At 44.5% G+C, this 12,014-nt stretch overlaps 1 protein-coding gene across 4 annotated transcripts in view; it reads right to left on the bottom strand.

Moving 5' to 3' along the window:
- Nucleotides 1-12,014, bottom strand: part of LOC105833078 — an 83,111-nt gene that overhangs the window by 4,521 nt on the left and 66,576 nt on the right. Inside the window, exon 1 of one of the 4 annotated variants that reach the window (XM_036285286.1) lies at nt 5,112-10,127. The exons of the other annotated variants lie outside the window; for them this stretch is intronic. Within the exon in view, the coding sequence (XP_036141179.1) occupies nt 5,112-5,220 (109 nt within the window). The 5' untranslated portion in view covers nt 5,221-10,127. Of the gene's footprint in view, nt 1-5,111; nt 10,128-12,014 lie in introns of those variants that run through there. 4 annotated transcript variants of the gene reach the window in all.

Raw genomic sequence — 12,014 nt, 5'->3', positions numbered from 1 at the left:
GGGTGAGCCGGGAGTGAACCGGGAGTGAGCCAGAAGTGAGTCAGGAGTAAGCCAGGAGTGAGCCAGGAGTGAGCCAGGAGTCAGCGAGGAGTGAGCCAGGAGTGAGCGAGTGACTGAGCGAGGAGGGAGCGAGGAGTGAGCGAAAGAGTGAGTGAGCGAGGAGTGAGCGAGGAGTGAGCTAAGAGTGAGCGAGGAGTGAGCGAGTGACTGAGCGAGGAGGGAGCGAGGAGTGAGCAAGTGAGTGAGCCTGGAGTGAGCCAGGAGTAAGCCAGGAGTGAGCCGGGAGTGAGTCAGAAGTGAGTCAGAAGTGAGTCAGGAGTAAGCCAGGAGTGAGCCAGGAGTGAGCCAGGAGTAAGCCAGGAGTGAGCGAGTGAGCGACTGGCTGGCTGGTTGGCAGTGAGTGAGTAAGTGATTGAGTAAAGAATGAGTGAAGAGTGAGTGAGTGAGTGAGTGAAGAGTGAGCCAGGAGTGAGCTAAGAGTGAGCCGGGAGTGAGCCAGGAGTAAGCCAGGAGTGAGCCAGGGGTGAGCCGGGAGTGAACCGGGAGTGAGCCAGAAGTGAGTCAGGAGTAAGGCAGGAGTGAGCCAGGAGTGAGCCAGGAGTCAGCGAGGAGTGAGCCAGGAGTGAGCGAGTGAGTGAGCGAGGAGTGAGCGAGGAGTGAGCCAGGAGTGAGCTAAGAGTGAGCCGGGAGTGAGCCAGGAGTAAGCCAGGAGTGAGCCAGGAGTGAGCCGAGAGTGAGCCGGGAGTAAGCCAGGAGTGAGCGAGTGAGTGAGCGAGGAGTGAGCGAAGAGTGAGCAAGGAGTGAGCCGGGAGTGAGCCAGGAGTAAGCCGGGAGTGAGCCGGGAGTGAGCCAGAAGTGAGTCAGGAGTAAGCCAGGAGTGAGCGAGGAGTGAGCCGGGAGTGAGCGGGGAGTGAGCGAGGAGTGAGCCGAGAGTGAGCGAGAGTGAGCGAGGAGTGAGCCGGGAGTGAGCCAGGAGTAAGCCGGGAGTGAGCCGGGAGTGAGCCGGGAGTGAGCCAGAAGTGAGTCAGGAGTAAGCCAGGAGTGAGCGAGGAGTGAGCCGGGAGTGAGCGGGGAGTGAGCGAGGAGTGAGCCGGGAGTGAGCGAGGAGTGAGCGAGAGTGAGCGAGGAGTGAGCCGGGAGTGAGCGGGGAGTGAGCGAGGAGTGAGCCAGGAGTGAGCGAGGAGTGAGCGAGGAGTGAGCCGGGAGTGAGCGAGGAGTGAGCAAGGAGTGAGCCGGGAGTGAGCCAGGAGTAAGTCGGGAGTGAGCCGGGAGTGAGCCAGGGGTGAGCCGGGAGTGAACCGGGAGTGAGCCAGAAGTGAGTCAGGAGTAAGCCAGGAGTGAGCCAGGAGTGAGCCAGGAGTCAGCGAGGAGTGAGCCAGGAGTGAGCGAGTGAGTGAGCGAGGAGTGAGCGAGGAGTGAGCCAGGAGTGAGCTAAGAGTGAGCCGGGAGTGAGCCAGGAGTAAGTCGGGAGTGAGCCGGGAGTGAGCCGGGAGTGAGCCAGGAGTAAGCCAGGAGTGAGCGAGGAGTGAGCCGGGAGTGAGCGAGGAGTGAGCAAGGAGTGAGCCGGGAGTGAGCCAGGAGTAAGTCGGGAGTGAGCCGGGAGTGAGCCGGGAGTGAGCCAGGAGTAAGCCAGGAGTGAGCGAGGAGTGAGCCGGGAGTGAGCGGGGAGTGAGCGAGGAGTGAGCCGGGAGTGAGCGAGGAGTGAGCCGGGAGTGAGCGAGGAGTGAGCGAGGAGTGAGCCGGGAGTGAGCGAGGAGTGAGCGAGGAGTGAGCGAGTAGTGAGCGAGGAGTGAGTCAGGAGTGAGCGAGTGAGCGACTGGCTGGCTGGTTGGCAGTGAGTGAGTAAGTGATTGAGTAAAGAATTAGTGATGAATGAGTGAGTGAAGAGTGAGTCAGGAGTGAACGAGGAGTGAGCGAGGAGTGAGCGAGTGAGTGAGTGAGTGAAAAAGGGAGGGAGGGAGTGAGCCAACGAGCGAGCATAACTAGATAAATATGTAGCTGGGTAGCTAGATAGCTAGGTAGCTAAGTAGCAGTAAGTATGCAAGTAGGTATGTATGTTGGTCTGTATGAATCTAGGTAGGTATGTAGGTATGTATGTATGTATGTATGTATATATATGTATAATTAAACTTTACATTTTTTATTCAAAATTGCCGAAGACGTTTGATTTATGTAAACGAAAGATAGAGAAGATCAAATTACAATTATTATTATTTTTAAAGTGAAAAGTCAAATAGCGCGCGCGCAGCGCGCGCCTGTAATGTTCTAGTAGATATAAAAAAATTGATTAATTGTGACGTTGAAACATATATTTCTGTAAAAAATATATTTAATTTTTCTTATATTAATTAGTTTATTTGCTAGAAAGAAATTTTAATTTTAATTAATTTATAATATTCAGATAAAGATTTATTTTAGTGAAATAAATTTATGTTTTATGTTCCACAAATAAATTTTTAGATATCTTTTTCGCAGTGTACAGATCGTGAAATAACGATTGTTCAAAATACAAGTTATTTCTTCGCTAAAATTGCGTCGAAGAATAGTATCGAAGGCAACGCGTAGGCGCGAAACACTTGCGATTCACGTGATTCTAAAATAGAAGAAAGTCACGCGATGTCGAATATCTTTGGCGAATAATAGACCAAATCACAAATAAATATAACATAGCGATATGGGTGCCAAAAGGAGATTCATGACTATACCATATATCTTTCGCAGAAAAAGTGTTCAACGTTTTGTGAGAACGGGCTGATTTAAAAGGGCCTTAAATCGCAACAAGTGTAATTTGCGGACGACAAATAGGTGACTAACACGGAGATATGACTTTCTCGGCAATTAAAAGATGTCCAAATGTCATAAAAAGCGAGGGATTTAAACATCGTCTACCTTTTCTCCCGCATATCGTTATCTTTCGTATAGTTTTCATAGATTACACTTGGCGATGAAATGGCAATCACAATAACGGCAATGAAAGAAGACCGCCAATCGCGAATCACATTGCAGTAAATGTGCTGTGTAAGTATATACCGAGAAACGGTGCGGGGAAACTGTTGTTTGCAGCTAATATCAGAAAAAGAAATTGAGTTCGTTGAGGTGTCGAGAAATGAGACAAGAGTTACGGCGCTGCGAGACGCGAGTCTAAACAGCATCGTAATCTCTCAGCGACGATTGCGAGACGATCGTTTATCAGGCGAGAAGGGGGAGGGGTAGCATAAATTAACGAGCGGGCGGTTGAACTTTCCCTACGCGCATTTGCCTCCGTCGAACGCACGCGGCCGTAAGATATCGCCACAATTAAACGCGTCAAACAGAAGTTGCCTCGTTATCTCGCTTTATCCCGCGTCGGAATATTCGAACGGGTATCTCAAATTGGATGTACTCCATTAGTCACTCGCGTCTCTCAGAATCGTTAACGGCCGGATACAAACCATGTAGTTATTTGAGTTTCACGAGAAAGCGCCGTACCCGGTCCGGCCCGTAAGAAAAACATTACGCGGTTCGCGGCGCGACTAGCATTTTAACCGGCTTTAACGATAATTAATGCCGATTTGCCAACGCTCGATCGTCGATCGCCGGTGACAAAGTAAAACGGACGAGGAGAAAGGAGCAAAGAAAAGTCTTGGAAATTTAATTTTTCCTGCCAATACAACTCGAAGTCATTAAATATATATAGCGTATAAGCATCCTGCACTCTTAATCGTTAAACACTTTTTACCTGTCTAACTGCTTATTTTTCTGCCTATCGGGAACTATAACAAAGTTATTTTGTCGCCGCGTAAACTTGACGATAAAAATTTCTCTTCGCGTGATGAACGTCCGCGAAATGAGAGGTCCGTGTCAAAGGATAATGACGTATGGCAATCTCGTTAAACGCCGAGCACGCGTGACTTCAAATTTCGTGCGTAAAGTTATCGATGAGTTTTTCCTTTTTTTTTTCCTCTCTTCGACGACGGAGAGAAAGTTGCATACACAACTAATACGGACGATTGCAATTTCTTTCAGAGCTATCTCTCCTGCTCCGAATTTACGACGAGTAATTTAACGGTGGCCTTTTTCCCATTCCTTATCTACATCGTTATCGGAATCGTCCGTCTACGCAAGCAGCAGCTTGCGAATGACATATTGTCTTGTGCATCAAATTACGTCCATTACGTAAATTGTATCTTTTTTAAGGTGCAACTTACGCGCGCGATAAAGAGGTCAATTACTCCGACCAGCCATTTTCGTTCAACTTCATACTACGTCCGTACCAACGTTAGTTATTGTTGACCGTATCGGGTGAATACTGATTACAACGTACTGTATCAATGCTCGACGCGGAAACGTAGTATCGAGATATTCTCACGCCAAGATATATAACGTTATGTATTTCTGTGGCCGACGTCATTAACGCGTCATTAACTGCATTTTTTACCGTGGAAGGTAAACTTGTCGGTAGCACTCAGAAATGAAACAATTACGAATCTTAATAATGCTTCGTTGTGTACCTTGAATTAAGAAAAAAAGAAAGAGAGAGAGAGAGAGAGAGAGGGAGAGCAGAGAAGGGAGAAAGAAAAGAGAGAGATGAAAAAAGGGAGATTTATATGTATTTTTAAATTGTTTTATTATTTTAAAGAATGTTTTGGCTACAAATTATCGAATTTTAAAAACGACAAGTTTCATTGATATTTATTCCCTATTTTCTTAATCAACGACAAAAACTTTAGTCTAAATACCCACATTTAGACTGTGAAATTAATTGCAAGGAACAAAAAAACAAATTTAGCTTATAATAACTTGTGCAGCATGAACACGTTTTTCTGCAACTTTAGATACATAATTTTTTGCATGAATATTTATTAAAGTTTTATTAGTGCGTGCAAAAAAATTTGATATAATTTCCAATTGTACAGATGTATCGCAAGTGCATAAGGAGATTCCCGCCATGCCAGAGTAGCGGTGCCGCGTAGATTTACAACATAGTGTGCTTTCCAGCAAGACACAGTGTAACACAGAGTCCACTAGTGCGAGTGAGGCACACTGATATGTTCTTTCTCACACTAATGGGTACTGTGTTAGGTTACACTGTGTCTTGCTGGAAAGCACATATAGTCTCCGTTTACACATACCTCGCTCCAATCTTCGAAAATAAATGTCCGACACGCAAAGCGGTCCAGTTGCAAAAATATTCCGCGTGACGTGGGCCGATCTCCGAAAATAGACGATATCGAGGGCCATCCCAGAAAGCAAGCGAAATTGAAACAAGAAGGGTAAAGAAACGTCATCGAATCTCACGAGGTTGCAGCAGTTAATAAAGCTTGCGTTAAGGACGCGGGCGTCATATCGCAAAAATACTGAATCGCAGGAATTTCAAGTTCCGTGCGGCAATGTCGTTTTGGAAAATATAGCGTTGCCGCTCGTAACACTTTTATATTAACTTCGCCGAGAAAGAAGAGGGATAACGTTGTAACATACGAGCTACAATGTTATTTTTGCGCACGGCGTATCTCTTTTCTTCGAAATTTTGTTTACGTCACTTGTGTCACGTCGTGCATATCATGGGTGGTAAGACAAGAAAGCGCCTCTCCTCAAACAAGACGTTAATCAGAAAGACTCTAACGAAAGCGCGGTCACGGGGAGTGTCGTGACGACGGGACGCGCGATTCGGTTTTTTCGCAACCATCGTATATTTTTTTGAAAATAAAACACACGCACGGGACGAACGTATCGCCAACGCGCAACGCGTCGGTTTTACAACGGGAAATCGATACTGCCGTATCACGCGAGTGGGCAATATCGTCGGAGATAACACAACCAGCGGCGATTTAGCCCCAGTCCGCGAATAACGTGGTTTGCAGATAGAGGAGTATCGACGGATTTCACAATCCGCGCGCAAAGGCGTTCACGCTCGGATACGATAACCCCCGGTCGGATCCGTCTGCGAATAATAACAGCAGATCCCGCGAGAGCTCTCACGTTATCGGGGGAGAACGTCTGACTTTGTACAGCGCGCGCAGCGATGAAGTTTCTGCTGCTATTTTTGCTCGGCGAGGGCACCACGATTGATTCTCGCCGCGATAATTACGGAACGCGAATAAATAACCGCGATATCGATATTTACAAGTGGATTTTTTATTTACGCGCAGACACAATGCGAAATGAAAATTGCGAGAGATATACGTTGGATTTTATTATACATTATACATTCCGAGCGATAAGGGGAAAATTAGATACGAGCTGTAGTTTATAAAACTGTAATATCGCCAAACATCATTTGCCTTTTAAGGACACCTTTTCCCTCATACAAATTACATGTTATGCGCCAGCAAACGCGATAATTAGCCGCGTTTTCTTAACGATATTTCTCGAAATAGCACGGAACATTGACGGATTCCTTCGCTCGTAATCGCGGCGACTTCTCGCGAAATATATTTTCTAATCGGTGCCACGTGACACGGAGTTGATGTCGTTTACCCTCGCGTGTTTCTTTTGCAATCACCGGTCGACGCGGCAGAGGGAGAAAACGAGACGTTAGGCGACAAAAATCTCTAACTACATCTTATTTATTTTATAAGTTTTATGGTTATAACTTTACCTTAGAAAGTGTAAATATGTGATTCAACATTGTAAAGTTTTTATATGATTCTGTTTCATGGAATTAGTAATTCTGGAGTCTGGATTTATTGAGTTTTGGATTATGGAATTCAGGGTTTATAGGATTTTGAGATTATAGCTTTAGGATTACGAGATGTGCAGATCTTAAATGGTGGTGTTCAGAGTCATATACTATATATATATATATATATATATCATACTAGTGAATTTTTAATTTTTAGAGGATATAATGTAATCCGAAACCATTTCAGTTGCACTTTTGTTGGTCATAGTGGATTTGCTATATCAAATTTTTAATTTTTGGCAGTGAATTCAGATTTAGCGACAAAAAAACTTTGTAGGATACCAAGTTTCGATTAAATGATTTCGATATTGAAAATTGACGTAGTCACAGATTTTTGTCGCCTAACGTCTCGTTTTCTCCCACTGTACGGCGGTGGTTTCTATTTCCAATCACGGCCGGAGAAAGTGCCAACGTGTCGGAATATCGACGAACCCGCGGAAAGAAAAGCGGAAGAGCACGGCCGACCACTTGTTGCATCTGCACAGTCGCGGCCAGACCAGACCGGATAGACTTTTCGCCGGTAAACCGGTGTGTAAACGGATAAATATAAGTTTATCCGGATAAGTGCGAGCACGGTAGCAGAAAACGCAAAAGAACGTGCGTCAACTCAATTATAGAGTTTGGTACTAACAGTTTACTCCGGGAACTTGCATGGATAACCGTAAAGAACTTGAGTCTTTATATTATAAATAACACGTGTATGGTCCGGTAATGTAAAACAATTTTAAAGAAATATGTAAAGAAATATGTGAAAACGCAGAGATGAAGAAAATAGAGTAAATAAAAGAAAGAAAAAGGTAAAAGCACATAGAAACAATTATAACGTGATACGAAGGGAGAACAGAGTTCAATGAAATAAAAACGTATGGGGGAGAAACGGAAATTACATAAAAGAAAATGAAGACGCGGTGACCATACGAGTATGAGCTCTCGCCGCTCGGTGCTTAGTAAGTATAATAAACTTATGGGACAATAAACTTCGGTAAACCATTCTGTCACGCATATGTCGACCGCACACGCCAATCAGCGAGAACCGTTACGCTCATGAGAATAAAAAGGTGACACGATCACGCGAGTGCGACTTCCTTGGTTTATCGCGTAACAACGACGCCAAGTCGTCTCGAGATCACCGCTGTGAATCATTAATTATACATATAAAGTAATACAAGAACGGAATTAATTTGTACTCGCGTTGCGAGTGCGAGATTGCGATGCGGTAAGGGGCATTCCGATTAGCATCTCTTTCCAGCAGCCCCCAGTGAATGCAGCCGCGCGTAAATCCTGCCCATCCACCTTATCAAGGGTTTTCTTGCAGGACCACGTTTCACAAAGTTTGTCCAACAGATTTCCGGTGGAAAACACCCGGCGCTCCCTGGCACGCTCGTCGCTGAGCGTCTATGCGTAAACAACGGCGATCCACGCCCACGTGTGGACGTATGCAAACGACGAGTATCGAACGTCTGTGCAACAAGCCTGTGTCCTACGTAGTTTTATGTAGAAACGGCGTGCGCGCGCGCGCGCTGTCCGTTTCACGGTAAAAATTTACAACACGAACGAAACGAACACGAATTTGTTATTTGTATCCTTAACATCCGCCGTTATATTACTTATTCTAGTCAGCTGGTCCCGTTATTATAAACACGTTACGTCACAATCAACATGTTAAGGAAGGATTGGTTGTTAACATCTTGAAATAATTTCATAAATACTCGGGTGAATCCCGATAAGGCGCGGAACGACGACTGCCCGGAACAATCTCGCACCGAAAGAGAAAAGGGAAGTAGTTCCACCAACGAACGAAATTACCGCGCGTTGCATACAATGGGCGGATCTCCTTCTCGCCGATAGCGGATGATAAACGTCGTTGCATTATTCAAAAATAAATCCCCCCCGCCATGCCGCGCGATCGCGTGGCCGCAATCTCCCCGTGCTTTCATTGTGCGCGCGTGTAATAAATGTTCTCGAACAAAATGCATCCTTCTGGATGAGAGTGTGGAGGGAGGAGGAGTTGGAAAATCTTGGCGAAATAAAAACGATCGTTTTCCCTCGTCGAACGAATACGTGGGCGTTTCTTCTAGCGTGCAATCAAAGTCATTAACTTTGCAATTTTATTATTGACGTTAGTTGCAATCACTGAGCGTGATTTTCTGGAATCTCTTAGTTTTTTTTTTTTAATGCTTACTATCAATCGCGTACGTGCATCGACGATTTGATTTTAACTCTTCGTGCAATAAAGTTTAATACCGACGCCAACGCGAGATTCTCTGGAATCTCTTGCTGTTTTTTAAATGCATAGCCTTGCTATCAAATCGCGAAATGTCACATGAAGAACAACAATCTGATTTTGACCTTTTGCGCGAGAAAAAATGCCACGGAACAGCAACGTATGTAAATATTACCAGTTCTGTACAACAAACAATAAACACACAGAAAATACATCGTCTAATTTTATCTCCCGATAGGATCACTGCTGACTATCTCTGACGGTATTAAATATGAACAAAATATCAGATATGATATTTTATCGTTTTCATTAAAAATGTCATTTAAAAGCTTGTGAACCGAGAGAAAGAGAGAGAGAGAGAGAGAGAGAGAGAGAGAGAGAGAGAGAGAGAGAGAGAGAGAAAATGAAAGAGTCGCACATGCGTATTTACTCAAAGGATTAATTATCACGCTATGGAATAAACATTGTAGTGAGAAATTTGTTTATAATTTGCTTACAAGAAAATGTACCGAAACACAAATAGGTTTGTCTATTTTCGGGAATTAAGAAAACTGACATGAATTTAATAAATATGAAAAAATAATTTATAAATTAATTTATAAATAATTTATCGCAACAATCTAGTCCTAATGCGACAAGCAGGCATGCATTTTACATATATGCAAAAATTCAAATCAATGGCTTTAATAGGTTTTGAGAATTCTTAATACGAATAACTCTATCGATTGGCTGTATGAAAATAATTTCCGTCAATTTCGAGATGTTAAGCGAATGTAAAAGAAATAAAAAAGAGTTAAAAGAGGCATATGAAGGGATTAAGAGGTCGCTTGTCGCTTGCTATTACGCGGCTTAATCTGTCATCCGTCTTTCTCTATTTATTTCCTCTTTTTAATTACTATAATAACTACTTTTTTCTCAACATTACCAGCATCTTTCTGACGTTATCCATTTGCTGCAAGTGTTCATGGCTTCATTTTTCTCTTCATGAGATCCTATCTTTTACATCTTGTTAAAATGATATTCTGATTTTCTGAAATTTGATAATCAAAAAACAGCAAAGCTGCAGATATATCTTCAAAGTTTTCGCTCATAATATTTTGTCTCCCCCTCCCACAAGTGACATTAGCAGGACAGAGACATATTTTTACAGACGTTCCGCACGACGATGCAACAACTATGCACGCTGCGAAAACCAGCGGGAAAGGATTCATTCGCGTCTCTCGTTAGTCAAGTTTTACTTATTGCCTTACTCATACGCACAAGTGAGTACACATTGGATTCTCTCTCTCTCTCTCTCTCTCTCTCTCTCTCTCTCTCTCTCTCTCTCTCTCTCGTCCTTCGTCCAGATCAGTGATCTCTCGATTTCGCGATGCATCGCTGAGAATGATATTTAAACATTCTCGTATACTCTGGCTTTTCCGAAGGTGCGATATCTCGGCGGAGACATCTCGAGGTCGTGGCCTTTTCGTACGAGTGACAGATCGTACATCTCACTTGGAAACGTGTGAACGTTGTGGTTCAAGATTTTTTTTTTTTTTTTTCGTAAGTGAAGAACGAAATGTAAACGTGAGATTCCGCGTTAAATTAAGAAACGTGATTCAAATGGCGGGACGAGGATTACGCGGGACACACGTGTGTCACAGGGACATTAAGAGGAGGGACTTAAAAACGATAAAGCAACGACATGGCACTCCGGCAACCGCGCTGGCTTTGGCGTCTTCTCGAGGACGCTTCTCGTCTCGGGCGAGACGTCATCTTTTCGAGAGCGCACAGCTGCAGACGGAGAGAGAGTGTAGGTCGCAGACAGTCCGCAGGAGCGCGTCGTAAATTTAGTCCGCCGAGGCGGACGCGGCGCGCTTTATTTCCCAGCGTGAACGAAAAGCGCCAGTCGCCGGTCGGAGCCCGCGACATTTCGCTCAATTCCAAGTCAATTGTAGGCGAATAGTTTACTATCGATCGACGCGCCTGTATCGCGTCGCTCGGTGGGAAAGCTGCGTTCCCCGCTGCTCCTCGACAACTTGCTTAATTAACTCTCGAGAAGTGGAATGCACCGTTTCGTTCCGCATGCGACGGCAAACGTTATTAAATCCCAAGGATTCGCGGGCAAACGTATATGGTTGGTCGCGCGTGAGAGTACAGACGCAGAAGCGACGGCGGCTATGGCGTGTTTCACTGGCGTAGATCGCTTTCGAAGGGGAAGAAACCGTTTTCCTGGGTCTTTGCTCGGTCGTTTCGCGGCTCTCGTAACGAGACTTCGAGAGAAGCGCGCTCCGTCGGATAGAAAGCCGTTAACGTCGAGATGAAATGTCAATATAATTATCTCTATTGTAACTATTAACGGCGACAGTGATCTTTCATTATCCGCGATTTAATATAACATCTTACATTAAAGTGTTGCGATTTCGAGTGAGACTATAGAAACGTACGTCAATCAAACATTGCATTATTCTTATTCTTACAGGCGTAAAAAAAAACATATCGAACGAAAAAAAAGAAAGAATTCTCGACAATCTTTGTAACACAACGACATTGTAACATTCATCGCGGATAATATTTTTGCTACGCTTAATGGCTATGCGACGTGTGGATTCTGCAATGACGAGAATAGTTGTGTTGGCTATGCTTTATTTGCCAATTTAAAAGTTGATTAAAGTCGCCGAGCTTAACGACGGCCTGTCCATTAGCGTTCAAGATCAATTGATTTGCACAACCGAAGCGAAGCAAACGTTCAGCTCTCTTTTAACAAACATTTCGTACATATGTAATATCGCATCGAGTTGACGAAGCAATCGATCGCGTGGCACGTGGAAAAAAAAAAGAATAACGAGAGTAAGATGCAACCGGATCGTCTCTTATTCATAATATTGCAAGCGAAATCGATAAAATTTCAGCTCCGGGCTTCTCCTCGCGTGCACAAGAAACCCGAGGCTTGTTCCGGGAGGCTTCGAACGCGAAAGATTGTTATTCGGCGGCCGGATCGATCGAAAAGTGAGGTGGCAGGTGTACGAATCGAAGAATAACTCGCCTTAATAAAAACGAGGAGATGGCACGATCGAAACTAGTTACGATCCGCCAGCACCTGTTCGTGTTTGTTTCCCAAGAAGGAGCAGCACGATTGCGTATAAATAT

Source organism: Monomorium pharaonis, chromosome 4 (assembly GCF_013373865.1).
Source record: "Monomorium pharaonis isolate MP-MQ-018 chromosome 4, ASM1337386v2, whole genome shotgun sequence".
NCBI classification, from domain to species: Eukaryota; Metazoa; Arthropoda; class Insecta; order Hymenoptera; family Formicidae; genus Monomorium; species Monomorium pharaonis.
This window is presented reverse-complemented; position numbering and strand designations above follow the sequence as displayed.